General features: G+C 34.5%; 3 protein-coding genes across 5 annotated transcripts; all 3 read right to left on the bottom strand.

The window, feature by feature from the left end:
- Positions 1-8,727: 8,727 nt before the first annotated feature.
- Positions 8,728-12,809, bottom strand: LOC140959904 (zinc finger CCCH domain-containing protein 46-like). Of its 2 annotated transcripts, none has more exons than XM_073417952.1 (9): positions 11,542-12,809; positions 10,812-10,994; positions 10,551-10,730; positions 10,371-10,456; positions 10,039-10,278; positions 9,752-9,908; positions 9,430-9,573; positions 9,250-9,314; positions 8,728-9,080 (listed from the first exon to the last, which is right to left on the bottom strand). In XM_073417952.1, the coding sequence occupies exons 1-7, from the start codon at positions 12,465-12,467 to the stop codon at positions 9,456-9,458; spliced, it is 1,890 nt and encodes a 629-aa protein (XP_073274053.1). In that variant the 5' UTR covers positions 12,468-12,809; the 3' UTR covers positions 8,728-9,080; positions 9,250-9,314; positions 9,430-9,455. The 2 variants fall into 2 exon arrangements, with proteins under 2 accessions (XP_073274053.1, XP_073274054.1); XM_073417953.1 differs by having other exon boundaries at positions 9,250-9,297.
- A 4,101-nt stretch (positions 12,810-16,910) lies between these two features.
- Positions 16,911-23,380, bottom strand: LOC140960170 (protein TRAUCO-like). Of its 2 annotated transcripts, none has more exons than XM_073418324.1 (4): positions 22,297-23,380; positions 19,766-20,005; positions 18,978-19,065; positions 16,911-17,347 (listed from the first exon to the last, which is right to left on the bottom strand). In XM_073418324.1, exons 1-3 carry the CDS (start codon positions 23,339-23,341, stop codon positions 18,995-18,997), a joined length of 1,356 nt encoding a protein of 451 aa, XP_073274425.1. In that variant the 5' UTR covers positions 23,342-23,380; the 3' UTR covers positions 16,911-17,347; positions 18,978-18,994. The 2 variants fall into 2 exon arrangements, 1 of the variants encoding a protein (XP_073274425.1); XR_012172121.1 differs by lacking the exon at positions 16,911-17,347 and adding an exon at positions 17,355-17,994 and having other exon boundaries at positions 18,522-19,065.
- Positions 23,381-24,692: 1,312 nt separating this feature from the next.
- LOC140958868 (uncharacterized) lies at positions 24,693-25,493 on the bottom strand. The gene has a single exon (XM_073416437.1). It carries the CDS (start codon positions 25,491-25,493, stop codon positions 24,693-24,695), a length of 801 nt encoding a protein of 266 aa, XP_073272538.1.
- Between the last annotated feature and the right edge of the window lie 1,048 nt (positions 25,494-26,541).

Raw genomic sequence — 26,541 nt, 5'->3', positions numbered from 1 at the left:
AAATGAAGTTTTATATATTTTCTTCTCTTTTAATATACAAAGCATCGTTTTCTTTAATTTTCATATTGAAAACTCTGAAAATCGGTGGATTGACTAATGAATCTTTAATATAAATAAATATAATTACTATATATATACATATATACATACATATATATATATTTATATTTATTAATTTAAACGGGTATTCGGGTCGGGTGTGAGTCGGATTATATCAAACCCGCCTCCATACCCGAACCCGAAAATACTCATACCCGATTACCCAATTATTTAATCGGGTCTAAAAATCCGTCCATATCATCTGCTATTCGGGTCGGGTATCGGATCCTCCAACGGGTTCGGAAGAAATTGACATCCCTATCTGGCAGGTAATAAAGAACACAATAATTTTGAAACGATATTATTCCAAAGTTACAGCAAAGAAAATACATTGTTTGTTAACCAGAGAATCTTAAACTAGATTACTTAATTAGTGTGGGTAATCCTGAAGTAAAACTGTAGAACCTAGTATACAATCCTATCGAACACCATGAAACTAATTAAGCTTGTCTAAGAACAAAAATGGGGAGCAGATCCAGCAATAAAAAAATCCAAAACACAACAAAATTAAAACATCTAAAAAATAAAAAAGGAAAAGGACGATAAATGATAGATGAAATGCTATTAAAACCAAAGAAATTATAAGTAAAAAAACAAAGAGAGAGAGAACAACAAAGAATAGTGCATAGCAAAAACCAGAGCAATCAAGCATATTTCTAATGGGGAAAGAAATCCTCTTTGTTGTTTCGAGCTTCATGTTCGGTTGCGGCATGTCCGGTATTCGATTAGGTTATATTTGGAGGCCCATTGTACGTGGGCCATCCTATCATTATAAATGGGCCTCCGTGCCAGCCTATGTCGAAGCCCGTTCTTCCTATGCGAAAAATGGCCAAGATTATTAGAAGGTGACAGACTCAATAATTCACATGAAGATTTTCTCTTAATTTATTTTGTAAATGAGGTATTTCTCAAATTAATTAATATAGTACAAATTTACCATTACTTTTTCATTGCACCCCTATAATTCTTATTTCATTCATCTTTTTTTTTTTTTAATTTTAATTTTAATTTTAATTTTTAAAAAAAATTTAAAAGAAAATTAAATANTTTTTAAAAAAAAATTAAAATTTTCGGGTCAACTCGAACCCAACCCAACCCGATCAATTTTTTCGGGTCAGCTATCCGGTCCAACTCGATCTGACCCGAACCCAAAAACCCCAAACTCAGATCTGATTTTTTTGGGTTGAATCATGTCGGGTTGGTGGGGTGTGTTTGATTTTGACACCCTTACTTTAACTGCTTACAAATCTGTGTGATATTACAATTTTGCCACTATATCTTTTTTTAAAATATTTAAAGAGACTATTTTTTTTAATTTAATGTTGGGTTCTTGGATTAATAATATATATATATATATATGTGTGTGTGTGTAATAAGTTATGAGTCCAAAAAATTTATTTTTAAAGACACACAAAACTAATATACATTTATACACATATGCGTCAATTTTGAGTGGGACAATAATTAAAAAATAATAATTTAGTTTTTTTTACAAATATTTATATATATAGTAAAAGGGATTGGGACTTTGTGCTAGGATTTTGGAGCTTTGATTTAAAAAAGGTGGTGGATTAATTGGACTTTTAATGATGATGATATGGACATTTTCTTAATGATAGAAATTTTTATTTGAAAGGGATGAGACAAGCTTTTGTGCTTGGATTTGGATTCTTTTATGTTTGGTGACTCAAGTGTATTATATTACAATTTTAATGATGATGAAGTGATTTTAGTATGATTTATCATAGGTGTAGTTTTTATCGTTTTATTAACATTACGATTTATAATCAAACTGTTCAAGTATTACGTCTAAATCAATTTTTCATGATCATTAATAGGATGTATTGTAAAAAAAAAATTTTTTTAAGGTGTTTAATATAAGATAACATATTAAGTGTTGATACAGAAGTCTTATTTTATGATACAGAAGTCTTATTTGAGTTACTCATGAAAAAAATAGTATTTTTATAATTCAAAATATTAATTATTATTTTAAATATGAGTATGGTTGATATGTCTAACAAAAAAAATATCCATCAGACCATTTTACAAAAGAAATACTATTATCAAAACTAGTAATCGGATTATAAAACTCACAAATTTGATTATATTCTTTTTTTATATATAACATAAACTAAACATTATATATATATATATATGTTTTTTGAATTCGAGCACATAAAAAAGTCAAGACAATCAATCTTAAGAAAATAAAAAATAAAAATAAAAAAAAACGTACAAAACAGACATTTTACTATGGCGAGAGAATATAAATAAACGACGACGTATTTTGGCGCTTTCCTGGTGCTGGGGTCGTACGTGATGCCAGCTGTGCATCGAAAACCATACCATTCATCCCCAACTCCTTGTTACTAGTAGACATTTCCTTTGTGTCTTTTTTTTTTTTTTTTAATTTTTATATATGAACTTGAAAGAAAGTATATAAATAAATTAAATAAAAGTGAGTCTTTTGTGAATATTGTATATATTTATAATAAAAACTAATATTTTTTTATATATGATCTAAATAAAATATCATCTCACAAAATAGACTCCTAAGACCGTCTCATAAAAAATTTTGTGATAAACATACAAAACCTTTAATTACAAGAAGAAAGACATACGAAACATAAATTGCCATTTTGCCTTTGCACATATTCAAATTTAACAATCTATTGTAATATGTTTAATGAATCACATTGAATTGGATATTATCAAACCCCAAAATTTAGATAAATTATTTACAATAATAAGTCAAGAAACCTCCTACCAGTTTCGAGAAAACATTAGATACGAAACATAAATTGCCATTCAGGGTCTGAGATGAGGAGATCTCATTGACTCACACTAGTGAAGAAACCTCCTACCAGTTTCGAGAAAATGTTGGCCAGGTCAGAAAAATACATTAATATGAAAGAAACACAGACTGTTCACGTCGAGGAGCCCAAGAAAGATCCATGGAGGCCCGATTAGAGAATCCTCCATTTTGGCCAACACGAGTTAATCCTTCTGCTTTGTTGGGACATTCGCAACATACACTCCATTGTAAATGAAAAAAGCAGAGCAAAAAAATCTAACAGTCGAAAGATGGATAATTTGTAAATAAATGATAGAAAGACCCGAACTGAGTCGGTAATATCGTTCAAACCCAAGGCCATGTCAGGGTGTTCGACCATAACGATGCTTTGGTTATCCAAGCCATGATAGCCAATTACGAAGTGACTTGGATATTCATAGAATCAGGCAGTTCATTAAATGTCTTATTCAAAGAAGCCATTGATCAAGTGGAACTGGGCAAATACAAGTTTGAGTCAGTGGTAACAGTCATGTTCGGAATCACGGGCATGTTGTTGACCATTTATCGGAATGATAAATATGCCCTTAGTCGGTTTTAAAAAAAATAAGGGGAAAAGAATAAATGGCTTTGCAAATCCATTCTTTCACTTAGTCTAAACTCCATACTTCTTGTAGACCAAAAAGAGGAGGTACTATTGATAACTCGAAAATCTGACCCGACCCAAATCATGTCAACCTAACCCAGACCACATGTTAGCCCATCTGTGCAGATAATGGGCCAAAGAATAAGATAAAAGCCCAAAGGGTCCAGCATTCTTCTCGGAAGTTAAACTATTATATGCTCGGTAAAAACCCTTTGAATGGGAGGGACCGAGTAAGTGACTTTAGGGGTACACTCTCTAACGTTTGTTTAATTTGTCGTGTAGGATTTAGCTCGTCCGCATTCAGCACGACATTTCCCGATTAGGACGTTCCTGCTTGGACCGCTTGGTCTCGGCCAACCATCAGGAATAATTTTGCTGACCAGACCGGACCATAGACACGTGAAATTTTTGGTATCATCAATATTTAAAATTGAAATCATGTATAAAATCTTGATCACAAAATATTAAATTTCTAATTTATTTTTACTTCAAAAAACACAGATCTAATTAATTATACACCCTACACAAATATAGTATAAATTTTTATTTTTTTTTTTGAAAAAAAACTTTTATTGTTAAAAATAATAAAGAAGATGTTTGAAAAACTATTCTATAAAAACCATTTAATTATCTTTATCTCATGTTTTTTTATTATAAATATATCTCTCAATTGTTCTTTAAAAATTATACTAAAAGTAAATTTTTTTAAAAATTTTTTTACAAAAATCTTATACAAACACAAACTTTAAGTATTTTTCATTTATAAAATACTAAAAATGTTTTTTTAAGTACTTTTCCAAATGAATCTTATATGTATCACCTTTTTTAAGCTGACATAGTACAATTTGAACAAATCGTCCCAAATATATGTGTTACATCTCCTTTTCATTTATCTCAAATATGTAATTAATATTATAATTATTACTAATGTTTCTATAGCAATTCTCAACAATTTTTTATATACCATCAAAATACTCATCGTATAAAGGAATTTGAGTATACAATTGGTTTTTTTCAGTAATATTTTAAAAAAAAATCAAATAAACATATATATTTAGAACGATATAGTAAATACTTAAAGAAATAAAATTGTATCATATTTATTATAATTTTTGGATAGGGATAAATCATAATTATATTTTAATAATTGATTATTTATTACATAATAAATACATTGGTTTTTCATATTGATTTTAATTTTTGGATAGGGATAAATCATAATTATATTTTAATGATTGATTATTTATTACATAATAAATACAAATGAGTTGATGATTTTTACGTAAACAAGTCAGAATAATTTGAGAGCAATATATTTGAAATTCATCGTATCAAGATCATCGATCCAAACACAATCTTACTTTAATTCGTCATTTTCAAGCCACACTTTAAATTGAGATTTCTCACTTACATCTTCTATATTCAAATACTTACACACATAAAAAAAAATATATTACATGTAAAAGAAGTAAGTGCCAAATACTTTAGGCGTGAATGTAAAAAACTCACTTTAATTACATCAATTTCGACCATTTAATAATATATACATGTCTAGCCTCTAAAGAAATCTACGAATTGGTAGGATATGTGAGCGTTTGACCAAATATCAAAAGTTCAATTCGCCTATCAACACTTTCTCTGACAAACTTGTCAAATATAACGTGATTTACAGTCAATTATATTAGCTCAGGAAGCTACGGATTCTCCCGTCATAAATATATATATTAATTTAAATTTTAATATATAAATTTTATAATTTCATTATCATTGTATCATCAAATTATAAATAAGTATTAGAAAATAATAACATTAATGTTGAATATGATCTTTATGTATGTAACACAGATGAGTTGATGATTTTTATGTAATAAAGATGTAGCACATAATGTAATGCATTATGACCTTCTTCCCTCATGTAACAATTTCTTTTTTCTTTTTTCTTCCCAGCTTTTTCTTTGTGTGAAGTCGTGATTTGACAGATGATTTAAAAGCTACACAGCTGAAGAGATAGTGACGACGAAAGCTTTTTTTCCATAAGTCCATATCTTCTGCGTTCGATTTGTACCACCTTTCAAGCCAAGAATAAACTTGTTTTCCACCCCTTCAACCAACGTTTGTAGTGCGGTTGGGATAGCATAAAAGTAATATTTTATTGTGAAATTTAAAGATATATATTGTAACGTTCGAAAAACCAACTTACATAAATCACATGTATGTAAATTGTTTTAATTATTTAATTGTTTTATTTAATTGATTCCAAATGCTAGAATGATATTTATTATATGATTAAATGTATGATTGTATGATTAAATGTATGATGTGACATGTTTTCATGAAATTGAAAGATTTTACCCGAATATTCGATAATATGCAGGAGAAATGAGACGAGAGACGACCAAGACAAGAATATTTATTTTTCATTAAATATTTTCAAGGCTTCTTAATATGATTAAAAATGATTTAATTTTCCTAAAAATGTTGGAGTTCGAATTATTTTACGAGTTGAGCTCGATTTTTCTCGGGAAGCCGGCTTTGGCAAACAAAGAGTTTTTAAAAGATCAAAAATATTATTTTATGGAAACATATTTTATAAACTTTTATATTTTAATTAAATAAGTGTTATTGAGCCCAATTTAATTATTTAAAGAAGACCCGATTACCCTTAAGCTTACAAGCTCAAAACCAAAGCCCATTAGCATGTGATTAAATTTATAAATAAGAACCTACGGCTTCTTCCACCCCATAATTTACATGTTTCAACCGAAAAACACACTCACACACACTCGGATTTTCGAGATTTAAGGTTGGGAAGAAAAGCTTGTATTCTTCGTCGTCCGGTCGTCCATCTTCGCACCCTCGCCAACGATCGAGTATTCGAGCGTTATAAACGCAAAGGCACGTATCTCTAAACTTTTTAAAACATCATACAAATCATAATTTGTGTGATTTAAATAATCATGCATGAAAAATATTAGTCTTCGATTATTTTACGGTATGTTACGTATTTTCAAAGTTTTATAGATTTTACGCTTGTTGATGTAACGTTATGATTCCCAAGGGTTAATCTGTCAATATATGATTAAATATGAATGAAATATGAATAAAATATGAATAAATTGAAGAGAAAACGAGATGGAACCGAAGGATCAAGAGAGGATTGGAACCGTGGATTTTTATTGGTTGCACGAGTTTCATGTGGCTTGACGGTTTGCATGGGGGCTCACGGCTTGGCAAGGGCTTGGGCTGGACGTGGGCTGGCTCTGGAAGAGTCCTAGCATGGCTAGGATTCTTTGGTCGCATCTTTGGAGGAGTCCCGTGGAGCATGGACTCCTCGCGTGAGCTTGTGGGGTTGGCAGCAGCCAAGGGGGCTTGCGGCTAGGGCAGGGAGGCTCACGGTGGGTCCTTTAGAGTCTAAGGAAGGTGGTCCAAGGTTGGGGCATGGGCTGGAGCGGCTGGGTTGGCTGCTGGCTCGAGAAAATGTGAGAAGTACCTTGGGCATGCGCGCAAGCTGCTGTTCACTTGTAGGTGGCTCGTGCGTGGGTTTAGGGGTCTGGGCTGGGCTTGGTTGGGTCTGGACGTGGTCCAGGGTTGGTTTGGGTCAGGTTGGTTCGGTGGTGGCTCGGCTGGAAGTGTCCTAAGTTGGCTAGGAGTCTATAGGCGTGAGTACCAACCATGCGCAGCTTGGGGGTCTGGTTCCAGGGGTGTCTGAGCGAGATAGGTTCTGGTTCTAGGGGTTGGGCTTGGTCAGTAAGGTTCCTAGATGGGTTGGCTCGGGTTTGGCTTGAGGTGGCTCGACCATGGCTCGAGTAATTTGGGAGGTGGCTCGGTGTGTTCGAGTGAGGGTCAATTTTGAGATTTAATGAAATAAAATTGGAACCAAGGGTCCACGGGTGTGGTTCATGGCTCACAAGGGTAGATCAGGTATTAAAAAGATTATGTTTAAAATTTAGGATCAAAATATTGAATTTTGAATTTATCCGGGATTTAATCGCCTCTCGAATAATTAATTAAAGAATTAATTGAAAAGCCTCGAATTAAGTTGAATAAAATTATGAAATATTATATTTAACTTAAATAATTATTTGGAATAAACTCATGTCATTAAAAGTAAGAAAAAGATAAAATCGAGAATTTTTACGTCTAGGGACAAAACGATAATTTTATACTGTGACGAAGGATCATAACGCATGTTAAATGATAATTTATGATTTAAAATGATGATTTTAATGAAATTATGATATTTTATGATTTATGATAAAACTGTGCAATTTATATTGTTTAAATTGCTATTTTTGGAAAGTTGTGATATTTTATGTTAAAAGAAAATGAAAATTATTTTGAGGGATGTTAAATAGTTTATTTATGCTCAAAAGCTATTTTTAAAATAAAAATATGATTTTTAAATGCTTGTGATTGTATATGTATTATTTGCTACTCATGTTTAAAATGTGTTGAGTCATTAGACTTACTAGGTTTGTATGATGCAGGATTTGATGATATTATGAGAGACGCTGACGACTAAGTTGATCGAGTGCTGCAGTACACTCCCGAGAGACTTTTATGTTTCCGCACTAGCTTGATAGATAAAATATTTATGTTAATGATTTAATTTTAGGTTAGTTGATCTTTTAAAGGTCGACGTAAGATTTTTGGTTAGTTAACGATTTAGAGATTTATTTCATGCATTTGATATTTAAATGTTAAATTATTATTATTTATGAAAATGTTAAATTTATTTTAAGTAGTATTTTCGAGTTTATTAGTTAAAAAAAAAAGTCGAGGTCATTTCATATATTGATTTAGATAAGTGAGACAATAAAACATATGAATATCACACAATAAAAATGGGATACTTGGATGTATTGTGTAAGTACTGTCCTACAATCTCGTCAACCGCGTAGGCTTCACCAAACACAGAAATTTTCTTCCTTCACTTCTGACAATATATCCTAAAAGTTTCTTCTTTTACTTTGAAGATTTGGCAACATACAAGTGTCAAATCTTCTCATTTTCCTTTCCTTTAAGGTCCTAAATCCCAAAACATAATTTTTTTCACAGCAATAGAAGGTCGTTTTCCATAGCACAGAAAGTGTTATCTTGATCATATAGATCACCATTACGTTATATTAAGTATCCCGGCTTCGATACAGGGCAGTACAGAGTGTAAAATAACAAAAGGATTAGATAGAAGTTAAAGAAAACAAAACAAAAAACAAGGTAGATTTGCATTCTGTGATAGCAAGAGTTGCTACTTGCGACTGTCTTTGATTGTTATATGTCATGTAGTTCTCAGGGGTCCAAAAAACCACTGACTAAATCAAATGAATAAAGAGGTACTCGGTTCTAATAGATTGGTTCTGGTGTCATCTATGCATATATTATGTATTGACGTTAAGCAGTAGTATGGTAAAATATAGATGATGGATGATACTGAGGAGATCTTGCTTACAGATCCTTTCCTACTGTTACGGCCATGGTTTCAGGCTTCAGCTGTACAGCTGCACAATGTAATTAGTTCTTCTTATGTGCTACTCGAATTTTCTGCATCAAACAATTTGAAAAGGTGAACATCAGAATCAAGACTTCAAAAAAACGAGTGCTCCGCCTTCTTTATGATAAAACTGTAACTATGTTTACGCACAAAAGGGTTGGATAAGGCAGCTAATTAATTGTATATAAGAAAAACTAGATCTAACATACATGCTCTTACCATGCTAAGTTAATTCTCAGCTTGTTTGTGCCAATCAGCTACTGATACCTACGTTTCAGTGTTTCCTTTGCAATAATAAAGCAGCATGTAAACAACTGAAGATAGGTAATTTTTTTTAAATGTGAAAGCTATGGAACAAAAAAGGAAGCACAAGGAAATGATGAAAATTAGTAACCTTACCATTTTAGTTTAATGTGATTTGGGAACTATGGTGGAGAGTTAAAGTCGGAGGATTCATCTGGAGGTCGGAAGTGAACTGGTCGGTTTTCTGAAGCGAATTTTGTAGGCGAAGCAAATAAGTTATCAGGAAGAGTGTACTCCAAGCTGGTTCATGACAAACAAGAAACATATAATAGGAGAAATTTTTTAAGCAAAATTTTAAAATTTCAGTAAACAATTGAACAACAAGCTGAATAGCTGAACTTGGAATTATCATGTATGCTTTCTCAGCAAGGTTATCAAACCGCGTCATGCTGCACTTCTTTAAAATAACTTCTAGTACCTTTCAGATATATCAGATTCATATGCCTCCACATGCTCTTGGTTATTGGCACCTTGAACATCACTGTTAATTACCAATTTAGTTCCTCCAGTCAACTTCCAATCATCAGCTGTAACGGCTTGAGAATTAGCTGCTTGTTGGTCACCACCATCATCACCTGTAAGAAATAAAAAGACGGCCACTGGTAATTTGTTGAACTTGGATGCCAAGCCATATTACTTGTTGCCTGTGTGTTTTCAAACACACGCTTGAGAATTTATGAAATGACGGAGGTTTACAAAACTAACCTCTGGGAACCTCTTGATCAATTGCATTAGAAGAAACAAGGATATTCTGATTTATCAATTGGGACTGTCTTGGAGCGGAAACTGGAAAAAAATTATGCATTTGAGGCTGATTTTTTAGGTCCATTAGGCGTAAATTCGCCATCCTTCTTTCTTGGAGTTCCAAAGCATGCTGTAATTCAGCTTCCTTCTCCATTTTTCTTCTCAGCATCATCTCTTGTGCATTGAGAAGCATTCTCGGTCCTGTGCCAAAAATAAATAAATAATTAAAAGAAGAATCATATTATAAATTCGCTGCGGTCAGGGTTAATATGCAGCCATCCGCGTGGACATACCAAAAGGGATATCGAGGCGCTCTCTCAAATCAAGTTCCGTAGGGCTTAGAGAAGCATATTCCCCTAACTCAATGTTCTGATGTTTCCTACACGTGGTTCAATAAAAATTGGACATCATGACCAGTATGGGATTAACAATTATAGCTTGTAGGAAGGAGAAAGGTGTAATGAAAAACGTACTTGTCAGGGATCGTTCCTTTCTCTTTGTAAGGTTTCACAAGAACACGAGAATCACAAACAAAATGAGGGTTTCCTTTTGCCAAAATGAGCTTCACAGTCTCGGGGAACGCGAAAGTAACAAACCCAAACATTCGTTTTTGCTGATAAGGTATCCTAACATCTTGAACTGGCCCAAAATTACTTCAAACAAAGATAACAAAGCACATTCTAGCATTAGTTCCATGAATCAAAATTTCGATCAACTGTAAAGAAACCACATACCGAAAGTAAACAGATACATCCTCCTCCTTAAATGTACTGTCAGCAGGAAATGTCAAGTAAATCTGTCGGGAACTCAAATTTGCACCAAAACTGACTCCCATTGAAAACGGGTCATTCCTCTCAGGTAGATACCGGTTAGTTTTTTGGAAATTATCTCCAATCATTAGCGCAGCGGTGGCCGATCTGACAGTACATGACATTGCTGATGAGAAATTACTTGAACTAGTTCAAACGGAAGACCAAAAAGTGTCATCCATTATCATTTATCCCCACAGCCACAATTATATTACCAAAATATAATCTCCTTGTTTAACTTTTCCATCATAAATATACGAAACTACAGTGCACGATTGTCATGGAGATCTATTTTGGCAGGCATTCAGTTCATGTACATCTACCAAAAACTAGATTTCACAGTTGAATATACACCAAAGAATGAGGAAGAGAGCAAGAAAAATACCACAATTTGCTATTCCAAAGGCAGGTGAAGTAAAATAAACGGCAATACTATTAAACAAAAACAAGATGAGATCAAAATCAGAATATAGCCACCTTCTCAAAATGCACATAAAGATAGTAATACACAAGCACAATGGCACAAGGGAAAAAACCATGAAAATAAATAATGGCAAAGACTATTTCAACTACTCAGAAAAAAGGTCAATAATTACACTTGTGATGAACTTGATTAAAAAATGAAGGGCAAGGTAAATTCCAAACAAGAATTTACCTCTGATTTTCATTCAGAAAGTTAACACGCTTGCTGCATCCATAAGGAGAGTGGCCTCCGGAAGCCATGAGCCCGAACCTCTGCTGCTGAATAGCCTTCATTCTCAAAAACTCATCAAGCCCAGAAAAATTCCTGCATGGAGACCCTACATCAATAGCGTCCGCACCACCACTGGCACTGTGCAAGAACTTGCAAGAACTACCATTCTTGCAAAACCCCCTCGCAAAGTACGTGCAAGGGGTCCACCCAAATCCACTTCCAGCACCTCGTTCCTCGAGATTAGCAAGAAATGAAGAAGCATCATTCACAGAACAACTCCTTCGGTGAAATGGGTTGGAGTGAGGGGAAGTAACACCGCTGTTAAAGTCCTCGGAAAAAGGGAGAATCAGAGAATCGCTCCTTCCACTTGGGCTGATTCTTGGATCAGCCAAGGAATCATTCTGATCGTGAATTTTCTGGTGCACCTGCACTCCACCACCACCGCTGCCGAACAATTCTTCACCAAACTCATCTCCATACAAAGGCAAACTCGACGAACCCGAAAAACTATAAGCGCCATTTACTGCAGAAGCATAAGAGGCAGGCCTCGGGCTAATCCTTGGAAAAACACCCGCTGGTGAAGAAGGGTTACTCAAATGGAATCCATCACTTGGTATCGAGATTCTTGGGGAACTAAGCCAAAATGAATTCTTTGGCCTTACGGCATTTGAAGCGTTGGAAGAGTGACTACTCGGACTAATTCCCAAACAAATCTTCACTTGATCAACACAACACAACAAAATGGTATCAGAACTCTGGGCTAATCTTATTATATCCCTCTCTCCTTCGCCTTGTATCAGAATAACACCAATGATTTTCGTAGCATTTTCCGGATCCAAACTCTGAATTCTCGACATCAACACTTTGGTAGCCTCGGATGGATCCATGGAGAGTTGTTGGGACTCTTTTCTTTATCTTTTCCCACTACTTTACTGTGGTTTTTTTCCCCTTCTTTTGTTGGGGTTCAGAGTGCAGAGACAAGTTGTATGCAAACTCCAGCAAGACTCCCACTCCAACAAGGGCTTTTCTTTAATCTTTATCTTTTCGTTTTCCCATCAAAATCTCCGGGAAAAGAGTGAGATTAACAGTGAAAAGCGGATGAATCTGTAGGGTTTAAAGTACTGGTTTTTATAGAAGGCTAAAAGCCTTTTTAGAGGGAAACAGAGCAGAGAAATGGTGATCAATGGAGGGGGCTTTGTGTTAATTTGGGGAATGATTAGGAATCGGGTGGCAAAGATTTTAATTTTCATGTTTTATAAAAGGTAAATGATTGGTTGGCCTATACATACATGATACATATATCATATGATTGTGTGAGACTATAATATTAATTGCAAAATTGGTAGATCTTTTAAATATGTTGTTTCCATATAATTCTTAATATTTTTTTATAAACCAAAAAATTACATTCCCTCTCAAATTACAAAAAAAAATATCATTTTTATTTCACAAAAAAAAATAATCATAAAACATATTTTAATAGATTTGTATATGTATGATTATCATATCTTAATAAATCATTTCTTTGTCTTTATCTATATCTTTATATAAAATGAGGATAATACTGTGTTGATAAAGAAAAAGATAATTTAAGAACACATCATGTATGATTTGTTAGATAAATGAATTAATAAATTAGCATTATAATTTTTGTCATATATTTATTGAAAAATATATACAAAGTTTTTCTGAGTTTGAAATTTTTTTTCCTTTAGGTTCTGTTTGGATTGATATATAATTTATCTCAACATCATTATCTTATCTGATCTTATGTTTGGTTTATTATATAATATATTTATCTCACATCATTTAAATTATTGAATTTTTTAATTACAAGATTACCTTTAATAAGTAATATTATTAATATTTTTTAAATGACAAAATGATAATATAATATTATCTCAAATTTAATCAATCAAATAAAACATCATATTGACTATCATTTTTTATTTATTTTATTATTAAAAAATATTATTTATCTCCACGTTATTATCTTATATTTCCCTTCAGACGGACCCTTATAATATAATGAAAATGTAAAATCTAGACAATGTTAAAGTTAAAGCCAATACATCGTACAACGATATTTATATCAATTATATCGTGATGTTTTATTATTTTATAATGAGATATTGTATTCAGTTTTCAAGATATTTTGATAAATTGAATTTTTCATAATGTAAAAAACGCGATATAAATATTGTTGTGTATATAGCATCACCCAAAAGAGTTACATAAACATCAAAATTTTTATATTTTAGATTATAGAAAATCTATATTAATTAAATTGATGAGCTGGTTGGGAAATTCAAAATTTTTAATTATGGATGGTAGTAAATGCAACCTAGAAAAGAGACATATGTAGTTATTTATTTAATACTATGAATATATGAATATATATAGATATGTATATATTGATACTTGATGATGTCCTGGTAGATTGTGTGAGTTGAGTGGACAATCTACCGAACAGAAATGTTGTTCTTTTCCTGTGAAGACTTTTGACTTGATAGGGATCAGTATGGCATGGCCTGACGGGACGAGCCTACCCTAGCCTGGCCTGATGGGATGAGCTCGGGTGGTCTGGTCTGGAAGAATGAGCCGGGTAGCCTGGCCTGTGAGTATCCTTGACAGGGTAATATGAGCTCGGGTAAGACGATATGCACACTCTCAACAAGAAAATGTCAGTGAGGCACCAGAAGAGTTTCCGGCGTGGTTACTACGACGCTTAAGTCTATAGATCGGATTTCCCACATACGACGTCGATGATGATACCCGAGTAGATTGGGCGAGCTGGGTGGACAATCTACCGAGAATAAATAGTGTTCTCTCCATATGAAGATTTTTGGCTTGATGGGATCAGTATGGCCTGGCATGGCCTAATGGGACGAGCCTAGCCTGGCATGATAGGATGAGCCCGGGTGGTCTGGTCTGGAGGGATGAGCTCCGGTAACCTGGCCTGTGGGATGTGCCCGGGTGTCCTGACTTTCCCTGGCCTGATGGAATGAGTCCGGGTGGCCAGGCCTGTCCTGTCCTGACCTGGTGAGATGAGACTGGCTTGACCTGATAAGATGAGCCCAGGTGGCCTGACCTGATAGGATGAGACCGGGTGGCCTGGCCTATGAGTGAGTACCCTTGACAAGGTAGAATGAGATCGGGTCAGACGATCTGCACACACTCAACAAGAAAACGTCAGTGGGGTCTCGGAAGGGTTTTCAGCGTAACCACTCCGGTGCTTAAGTCAGTACAAGTTCACTAAATAGAGAGAGAATTTATTGATTGCAATATATATCTTTCCCGAATGAGCAAACCTGGGTATTTATATGCGAGAAGATGACTTCAATTATAGTGTATGGACATTGTTCCTGATTATACATATGCCAAGCCATGTCCTCTGATGGTTGCCCATGTCATGTTCTCTGTCGATAAGCACGACGACCCATACAGAACTTGTCATGCTAATGTGCATGATGACCCATACTGGTCGGACATGAACCCGGTTCAGGCAGGGGACCTTGGCCTGGCTAGATAAGCCCTGGCCGGGCGAGATGGACCTTGGCTAGGCTAGATGAACCCTGGCCGGGCGGGATGGACCCTGGCCTGGCGAGATGACCATGGACGGGCTATGTGGACCTTGGTCGGGCGAGACGAACCCTGGCCGAGCTAGACGAACCCTGGCCGGGCTAGACGAACTTAGCCGGGTGAGATGGACCCTGACCGAGCTAGATGAACCCTGGTCGGGTGAGAGGACCCCTGCCTAGTAGATGAATCATGGCCAGGTGACCTGAACACTGGCTAACTAATGATGTCCGAGCTCTACTCAGTTTTCCGAGAGCAACTTGAAATCTGGTCCTGTTTTTGGTCCTCTATTACTATCCGAATTCAAGGATGACTGGGGCCTTCGTAGGGCATCACCAATACTGTTTTTTATGATGATGAAATCCATTGTCGTTACTTTTTAATATTTACTATATAAATTTTAGGACTAACGTATGAACGAATATATTACTTTAGTTTAAAGGAATGGAAATGGGGTTAATATGGCGTCATTAATGAATATGTAATCGTAATTTAATCATTAATGATTATGTACTCGTACGGGATATAATTTAATAATTATTAAATTAATATTGTTGGTTTCTGTGTCTTGAATTATGTAGCCTGGGCTTGTCTCTATACATGGGGACAAACAAAATGCTGAACGAGGGGGCAAATGTTCATTCTCCCCATCCTATTCCACTCACGGGTCGGGTCAATTTGGTTTGTTGACTTAAAAAAATTTAAGAGTCCGTCTTTTGACGGTCTCACGAATTTTTATCTGTGAGAAGAGTCAATCATACCGATATTTACAATAAAAAATAATACTCTTAACATCAAAAGTAATACTTTTTCATGGATGACCTAAATAAGAGATTCGTCTCACAAAATACGACTCGTGAAAACGTTTCACACAAATTTTTGCCAAAATTTAGTTCTAATCTCACAATTGAATTAGGTTCATATGGGCATATTTTATAGTTTTGAACATTATGTTTATATATATTATTTAAAACTGCAGGAATATTTATAGAATTGAATTTATTTTCTGACTTTTTAACTTCCTCGTTTCAAATGTGACATTTCTACAACTTGTGAATTCTAGATTATCATATCAAAATAAATTGGTCAAAGGAATGTTTGTAATTTCTAAAATATATATTAATAATCACTTAAAAAAATTAGTTTTGTATATTTCTTTAACATTACAATTTGTGTTTAATTTAATCAAAATCTAAAGCTGGTCTTTTGATGATTTTGATTATTCAAAAGTTACTATGGTGTTTTGGCAATTAATAAAACACAAAAACTCTTGTGAGACGGTTTCACGGATCAATTCTGTAGATCAAATCTCTTATTTAAGTCATCCATAAAAAAAATATTACTTTTTATGGTAAGAATATTAATTTTTATTGTGAATATTGATATGATTGACCCTTCTCACAGATAAAAATTCGTGAGACCGTCTCACAAGATACCTACTTTAAATAAAAATATCTTTATACACTCTTTACTTCCAATAATTTTGAATTGAGGAAGATAGGATTGTTATCCAATTACTAAAATCACTTATTTACCAAACTCTTTATCTTAAAAAAATTGATATTTACATTTTTTTTATAGAAGCTATTAAATTTATTAAGTAATGAAGAAGTGGAGAAATATATAACATTTGAAAACAAAAGTGATAAACGAAATCAGAAGTAGATATTGTTTGATAAATAAATGACTCAAATATGAACTTTTTTTAACCAACGCGGAATTTGGATTTAAAAAACAAACCAAACTGATACTTTAAGCTAAAAATCATAAATCAATTTTTTAGTGATTGCATGCCCCTAACACAAGCACTCAATTTAGCTCAAAAAAGAACAGAAAAACAAAAGAAGAAGAAAGTTAAATATGAGGACACACGACACTACGACGGCGAATGCGGAAATGGAGGGCGATGGATCTCATCGACGAGGATGTAGGCGACGACTCCCCAAGCCCAGTAGTTCCCTCGACTGAAGTTAGTGTTTTGATGTTTGGTGCATTTCGTCCCTTTGGGATGAAGCTATTAGCTGCTCACACAGGCCACAGAAGGAGGTGTATCATATTGTTATCTATAAGAGAAGAAAGTTCGGTTTCTTTACCAGCCCTCGTCTTACTTTAGTCTCCCGTCGATGAGTGAGGATGGATCGCGGGACACAGTCGATGAACTAGAACTCGCATCCCGCGGAACAAATCGCTATGAATATGCAACCAAATCAAAGGAGAACAACACAAACTGCTTTAGCATCATAGACGATAAACGTGCGCATCGATAAATATTCACTCTTACATGCGTTCTTAGGATAATAAGAAAACATCTCATTTCTCACACACCGAACACTGCCCACCATTTCCTATGTAGTACCTATAAGTTTGTGATAGGTTTTTAAATTAAGTTTTTAAAATCCAATTCACTCATTAGTAATTCATAAAGTTTTTTTTTTTAATCCAATTCAAGATTTTAAATTCAATCTATTTTTTATTATTATTATTATAAAGAATCGACCAAATAACAATTAATTATCAATATAACAAATGACTAAAAACTGAAAACAAAATAGCTAATCACCTGCAATGGCAACAAATACAGAAACAATGAAACATTTCCAAATTCCAGCAATAGAGTAAGATAAAATTAAATATTTCAAAAAATATTTGCGATGTTTTTTTAATCTTCGAAAATAATCTCTATCCCTAAAATATGAACAAAAATCAAACAATTTCCCCCTTTTACATCTCCTTGCATAACCATTACTTTTCATTAAATTCTTATCATTATTTTCCAATTTTAGCCTCTTATTATATTAAATTTTAATATCAAATATCGACCTAATTGCACCAGACCTCCCTGTGAAAGTCCAAAAAAAAAAAAGTAAAACTCCTAAAAACATATTGATAGACCAATATATCCTCAATTTTGTAAAATAAAAAACATTTAACCCTTTGTGTAAAAAAAAAAATCAAGCATATTTACCCACACTCAGGGTTTTAAATATAACGGGGTTTTGACATTTTTGTATTTCTGAGGGGGTGTTGATATAATTTACCCCTCGATATCATGTTTTAAATTCTTGGAACAATTTTATCAGATCATTTATAACCTGTGTGATATTAATTTGGCAAAAACTTGTATGAGACGGTCTCACAAGTCGTATTTTGTGAGACGGATATCTTATTTGGGTCATCCATGAAAAATTATTACTTTTTATGCTAAGAATATTCCTTTTTATTGTGAATATCGGTAGAGTTGATCTGTCTCACATATAAAGATTCGTGAGACCGTCTCACAAGAGATCTACTCGTTAATTTTTCCAGAACAAAACCAAACATGCATTTCATTTTCCCAAAACTGTTCCTGAAGTTAATCAAACGATATAAGAGGACTTCTTCAATATCCAGTTCGAAGGTTTCAGTTATCGATCTTCTGAATACCAACGTATTTCATCGCAAATCCTTACACACTCCAATTCCCTGATCTAATTCTTGATATTTGGACAAAATTGGGTTAGTAATGAGAATAAAAAGACCTGGAGGGTACTTGTAATTGTAGAAGTCATCGGATTTTTTTGTTGTTCTTTTTGAGAATGACGTATAAGTAATGTTTAAATATAGTTTGATTTTCATGTAATTATGACATTTCTCAGAGTAGTAAACGTAATTATCCCACATCCCCACCAAGCATAGAGAACAAGAGCAAACATTGCCTTTCTTTCAAACACACACTCAGCCATGTTTCCACTTTTTTCAAGACACCATTAGCATAACGATAATATAGAACAAGAGACATAAAAGGGCCTAGAACTTTTTAGAAGTGGAACATGACAAACCTGAGAATACATACTGCTCAATCTTTGACTGCCTTTACCACGTTGAACATTGGGCAAATTCTTGAAATTTTCCATGGACTACTACCACCTGTCACCACCAACAAATTAACTTTCCATCACGTAGAAATCATAGAAATAGGCGTTGCTTTGATAATCTTTGCTAAGGAAAACAGAGAAACAAACTCAAGAGCTTATAGCTAAGATGGACTACATGGTGTATGCAGTGACTTGTAAATAATATTTCATCGAGCTTTTGTTTACATTTTCCAGTAAGTTTCGCTTCCCAAGTTATACTAATGAAACAAGAATTGGTACCATGCCAACTATATTCACTCATTGCTAACATGAGTTATCCACAATAAAAAGAGAAATGAGATCCAGTCATGGCATTGGTAGAAATCACCATCGTTTGAGATAATATTGAAAATGGGTCACGAAGAAAAACTTGAAAAAATGATTGCAGAAGGATTAGATTTCAATAAATTGTTGTTGCCAAAAAAGGGAAGAAATTGACCCTTGTGTTTTACAAGATGGATAAGAATCTTGTTGACATATAAATAAACACTTTCCTCTTTAAAATTGAAATCTATGTTGTTTTCTCTCTTTTAATTAGAGCAATCTACAACTAACTGGTCATCGTGAAATGGCAAGCCGTGCTTCCAAGAAAAGTCAAGTTTCCAACTAGGTGACTGTTCATAATTCAAATTTAAAGAAATGCTGGTTCCTATGAAACTGATAAATATAAGCAACCGAAATTTATAGCTACTCTTTCTTCTCATTGAACACACCGTTCTCAACTCTGCCATTGTAACTTTGATAAGGAACTTCGATCATGGGTCTTGGGGCAGGTTGTCCACCAAAGTCTTCTGGAAAACATTCAAAATCAGGACCAAAATTGAACTTCACGACACAATTCGGTTGGTTCGGAAGAGTGTAAATTGAAGCAGCAGGGTAGTAGTGACCACCGAAAAGATTATTGAAAGCAACCCCTTGGCATACTCCATTTTTGAAAAAAGACATCTCACTTCCTGCACGACACCAAAAAAGGGTCTCATGAATAACTCAATGGTAGTTTAATCACCTACAATTACATGTCGAAGAATTAAAATTCAAAGAAGGTAACTTGTAAGTCAATGTAGAAACAATCCAAAACATATAAAGCAACCATGCATGAGAAAGAATCTCGCATTTTGAGATATAGTACTTAATTGTTCAACCACCATCCCTCGACCATAAAAAAGCATTTCTGCCTCTGCATTCAGATTTGGAAACATTCCACAAATAAACAGTCTTTACAAGCCTGATGGAAATTAAAAATGGCGATCAAGGTACTAACATACATCTGTCGCATAGCTAGTTCAGTTGGCATATTAACTACCAAATAGACCTACCATTTTTTTACCTTTCACAGACAAGCTAATCAGGTTTGAAAGCTATGAAAAGATTGAAACAACTTTTCGCTACCTCTTCACATGATTTTCTATATCTGGAGTATTTCATTTCCAAATCCAAATATATTGCACCCACAACTTAACTTGTTTGTTCAAGAAAAAAATGAAGAGATCACATCAACCTGAAAATTAGGACTTTTTCTTATTGCCAATAAACTATAGTTTTTACTCGAAATCTTAACAAACAAACAAGTAAGCAACGCCAGTAAAACAATCAAACAAAACCTTGGTTTTCTTACACGCAACCTAAAATAAAACTGGAACAAAAAAGCCAAAGAAGATAACACCATGCATGAAAAAGCCTCATATCTAGAATTGTATAAAGAGCTAGACACTATAACTATAGGGTGCATCAAGTTGGTGTTTCTCACTTTCTATTCTTTTAAAACTTAAATTCATGTCATTTTTTATTTCAAAATTCCTACCAGCATTTCCAACTACAAATCATTGCATTTATCCAATCATTATTTTCCCCCTGGAATATTTAATCAATCATTCCCTTTCCTCAACCTATGCAATTTCCTTAATCTTTTCAAATAATTATAATATACCATCAACCATTACCCACTATCCATCAGCTACCATATAAGACTTTCAAATTACATTACCAAGTTTCTTCTTCTCATCCGAAAAAACTTCCCATGATAGATACCAATCCAACACAACCTTCAATGAACTTGATTACCCAACTTTAAAACAATACAATAAAATGACCCAAATTAATTTGTTGATCGAATGACAAACCGATTAATCCATTCCTCAAAGTCCAGTGAGTGGCTTAATCTAGCTTTTATAGAAGCTTCAACAATTTATGAATTGGTTATAACATTAGCACTTTTATTTGTCAATCCTTTGGTTTAATATTAGAATAGGAAAATGCATATTGTTTGCTAATTTATTGTCATGGACTACATGCATACCACCGGAGATGGACCTCCTTAGGAGAAAGAGAGGGCTCTTGCCTAGTAGATTGGTTGCCCAACTTCTTATTCTTCCTTTTTTTAGATGAGAGCAACAAAAGCTTGTAGACAAATAGAACAATATTCAGTCTAGACTGAAAAATAAGAAACGTGTCTATTCAAAACGCAATACAAAGTTTCAACCATAGACCAAAGTGATCATATTGATCAGAAAAGTAGACATTGGGAACTCCTACAAAAAAATGGTGGGACTTTTATATACTAACCTTATTCATCTTTTTATTGCTTCTTGCTGTTTCTTTTTGCTAGGATTTCTGGGCTTCGTTTGTATTGTATTTTTATTTGGATTCAAGATTCTCTAGTGTACACTTAGTGTTTCCAGAAAGTTATCTGTTGAGTTCTCACTTCTAATCACTGTTTTGGGAACTGTTGAAGATGGATACCAAAAGAATAATGGCAAATGGTAAAGCCTCCCCCTATGGTTTGTGTATATGTGTGAAAATGTGTGTGTTTTGAGTAAATAAATTATTTTTCCACCAGATAGATTAAACCAAAGACAGGTAAAGCCACTAAACCATAAGATAAGTAAGCTTCCTTAAACCACGCAAACAAATAGGGTGCTAGCATTCAGACCTCTCCTAAGACTAAGAGGGCCGCCTGCCACTGAGAGGAGATTGGATTTCCAAGTTCCAACTTCCAAGAAAAGCCTGTTACGTAGGTGGAGGAGAAAGATCTCTCCAGAGATTCCGATCAGAAATATATTCGTCCAAGACAATGACTTCGTTATTGACACTTACAAAACACACAGCGCCAAATTATGCGTTATCAAATATATAGCACACAAACAACGGTCAAATAAAGGTTAACATCAAGTCTACACTAGCAATGATCTAGAACAACGATATGCATTGAAACAACCTGCATTATAAAGAACAGAGATGTACTCACCAGGAACAACTTTGGGGGAATCATATTTGGTATCAGGAGCACAGACATAGCGCTGCCCCTTGTACCAAACCATTCGCTGGGGATCGGGCGCGTAAGACCCTCCATCTGGTAAATTAATGTAAAACCCAATAACATCACCTTCTTTATATCCTTCCTCCCCATACTTCTCCCTCAAAGCCTTGTGCACTTTACTGCCATCAACATCTCTATACCCGAAACTATTCTCATCGTATCCTACTGGTGCCTGCAAGTCGCCTTTATCTGTCGACCACCCCAACCTCGTATGCCCTGTCTCTCCCAAATGCACCACTTTGATTTCAAAATACCATGCACCTTCACTCACCCCTCGAGTAGCTCTCACCATTCTATACCCCTTAGTGCTTCCCACACTTAATCTATCTTCACTGAGTTCAACCTTTTCTGCCTTGTACACCTTTGAAAGACATATTTTCAAGTCTGGGCTGTCGTCGTTTTTGTCGGGAAATCTTGGAATTGGCGTGATTAAAACTTTACCCTCGGCCAAGGGGCCAACGTTTGCTGCCTTTTTGGAATTATGGCAATTGTTAAAGACATGCTTGGTCTTTTTCTTCCCCTTCCTGGACGTGGTTGTCCACACGTCCTTGCTCTTCTTCTTGGGCTTCTTCACGGCATGTGCGGGCTTTCCGTTCGGGAGAGGCAACGGCGTATTCTTCGTATCAGCTCTTGAGAGCATTACAGCAATTCTGGCGTCCGAAGAACCGCCTTTCGGCAATTCAGAAAGCTGCTTTTGCTGCTTCGTATTGTGCTCCTCTTCTTCTCCCTCCTCGTCTTCTTCTTCATCTTCTTCTCCGGCATCCGTTTCTGGGTTCAAACTCGGAGTTCCATAGTTGGAGGTCTCATCAGAGGAGATCTCCTCGGAGGCTGCGTGTTCCAGCTCTTCCTTGGCACCGTTACCGTGATCAGCGCCGGTTTCCCTCTCGGCCTTGGTGCCTGAGATAGTGACAACTGTATTATCGGTGTCGCCGCCGTTCACGGTGGCCGTGGGTGGTGTTTGAAGGGACTCCATTGTAGATGTTAAGAGGCGTTGAAAGAAAACCAGGTGAAATATAATTCATTTGGGCCAAAATTCGATATGGGCTTTAGAATGCAACAAGGCCCGAAATAAGCCCATAAATTGTTTACACTATTACTACTACATTGACTATTAAACTTTTAAATCTTATTTTAATTTAAAAAAACTTGAAAAAAATATTTAAATTTGATTTTACCAAATAAATATTTTGAGCAAGCAATGATGGTTGAGGTCATTCTAATAGATAAATGATTGAATATTTTAAGGTATTGTTATAAGAAATATAAGCATTTTGGGATTTTAGAAAATTGATCATTACATTGTTTTCATCTTTATCCGATCCAACTTTAATATTATAATAATAACATATATTACATGGATTAAATAAAAATATATATATACGGTGAATAATTAATCATATCGTTGCATATGAAATATGCGAAAGCTCAACATCAAAAAGCACATCAGATACGGAAGCCCAAATGCTGCTAAGTCCACGAAAATTGCATTTGATCCGAGAAAGCGGACGACTGAGGAAGTTGACTCATAATCCATAATAAAAGATCGTGGAAGATGTCCAAACCGCTGGTAAGAGTAGAACAAAAATGAATTCAAACATTACATTATTTTTCTGTTCAAAGAAAATATCATTTAAAATTCAATCCTCAAACCATTTTCAAACTAATATTGGAAAATAAATGGGATATCATGATTGTTGAAATCGAGAAAGCCGATAAAATCTTGTCATAGTTTTCGTTTCAACACAAGCTATAATTTTCTAAACCATGAGTGAATTAATATTGACAAAAGGAGCTCCGGACTAACGGAAAATAAGAAAAAATTTTATGTATGAAAAATATCGAAAACGGAAGAATTGACAAAAAACAGCCCGTATATCGAAAACGGAAGATATGTACAAAAAATATCGAAAAATTTTATGTGATGCTCCGCCAGTGTGTGTGTGTCTATATATATATATATATATATAGACACACACGGAAGTAAATTATAAACATTTTTTGCTCAGAGAGTTGACGAAGTAGTTTTATTTTCCTTTCTTTTTTAAAAATAAAAATAAAAATTGTTTTCTTACTTGGTAGGTAAAGTCAATTCATCGAAGAATTGACCAAAAGAAGCCCAAGAAAAGTCCGAAGAGTTAGGTACGTTACATAACGGATGATTCCTCATTCTCAATTATAAAATTTATTTTATTTTTTTTTACATAAATTAATAATATTAATGAGAAAACAAATTATACTGACAAGATTTCTAATACAATCTTATTTAATGATATTATAAAAAAGAAAGTGGATATATATTTTTTTGAACGGAATGAAAAATATTATTAAGAATCAAGGGAATTACGGTCTTCATTCAAAACATCAAAGATAAAATTTGGAGAAGTATTCCAGGTAGAGGGACGAGCATAGAAATAAGATGCCCTAGCAAGATTGTGGGCAACCTTGTTTGCTTGTCGACGTGTGAAATAGACACTGAATAATGGTCTTTGGCGAAGAACTTCACGACACTCTGAGATAATTGTACCAAATTCTGAGTCATCTTCTATTTCCACCGTTATTGCCTCGACAAATATTTTAGAATCAGACTCAAAGATTACATTTTGAACATTCATCCCTTCAACCCAGCTAAGGACTTCCTTGAACGCCATTGCTTCTGCATCTTTAATTCCTACTCTTCCAATGAACACGTTTGTTTTAGCTAAAATAAATAGTCCATCTGAGCCTCGAAATACCATACCCACCCCGATGTTCCTTAAACCATTCTGTACCAATGCGTCGACGTTGCATTTTAATGCTTGAGCCTGTGGTTTTTGCCAGGTAATTCTCTCCCCATCCCGCTGATTTGTTCTATCCCGAATTCTTTCGATGCTACACACCGCTCTCCAATCCATCAAGAGTTGAAGCGCTGAGCTAACCACTGATTCAGCTGGTTTGAAAATTTTGTTCCATAGCTTCTCGTTTCGAGTCCTCCATATGCCCCATAATACCATTGCTATATTTTCAAGAGTACTAACATCTACTGTCTGGAACAAATTGAACATCCATTGGACGAATCTATCTGCTTCGTTAGATAATGAGAGCACATGATTCCAGGTGCTCAACTCTTCCCAGCAAGCTTTTGCCATTGGGTAGAAGATGAATAGATGCCATTAATTCTCCCATTCATTTCCACAGGTTGCACAAGAGATGGGGACCACAACTTGTTTCTTTTGATGGCTTCCTCGATTTGGTAGAATATCTCTCGCGGCACGCCACAAAAAGACCTTCACCTTTGGTGGAATTTTCAGTTTCCGTAGCTTTTTCCAATCCCCGGAGACCTCATTATTTCCTCCCACATCTAATATTTCTTGGGCGCTATTATATCCTGACCGAACCGTATATTTGCCATTACTTTCATGATGCTAAATAAGTTTATCTCCTCCTGTGTTTGTGTGTACATGAATGTTCAATATCTTCTGTACATCTTGATTTCCAAATAGGTAAAACAGCAGCTCATGATCCCACTGGGTAGTGAAGGGGATGAATAAATCACTTACCTTCAGTGAGTGAAGCTCTGCAATAGGAGGTGATGATATGTAGAAATTGCTTGGGTCACGTAACCAAGGATCTTTCCAGACACTGATATTTCTCCCATTTCCAATTCGCCATCGGGCTCCTCTTTTTAGAATGATTCTTGAACTCCATAAACTACGCCATATGAAGCTGGGATTGTGACCCAGATTTGCCTCCAGAAAATTCGAATTGGGGAAGTACTTGGATTTTAAGACTCTGATCATAGGGGAGTTTGGTTTGGCAATAAGATTCCATGCTTGTTTACCCAACATAGCTAAGTTAAAAGATTTCAGATTTTTGCACATTAAATAGGGGTAAATGAGTAAAATATTTTTTTTTTAAATAAGGAAATTGAACTATATATTTGAGATAAACGGAAAACATGGATTATATAATTGGGAAGCAATAAATATTAAAAATAAAAAGTAGGTCACTTTGATATGGTCTCACGAATCTTTATCTGTGAGACGAGTCAACCCTACTGATATTCACAATAAAAAGTAATACTCTTAGCATAAAAAGTAATGTTTTTTCATGTATGACCCAAATAAGAGACATGTTTCACAAAATACGATCCGTGAGACCGTCTCACACAAGTTTTTGCCAAAATTAAAATACACA

Source organism: Primulina huaijiensis, chromosome 15, assembly GCF_012295235.1.
Source record: "Primulina huaijiensis isolate GDHJ02 chromosome 15, ASM1229523v2, whole genome shotgun sequence".
In the NCBI taxonomy this organism is placed as follows: domain Eukaryota; kingdom Viridiplantae; phylum Streptophyta; class Magnoliopsida; order Lamiales; family Gesneriaceae; genus Primulina; species Primulina huaijiensis.
This window is presented reverse-complemented; position numbering and strand designations above follow the sequence as displayed.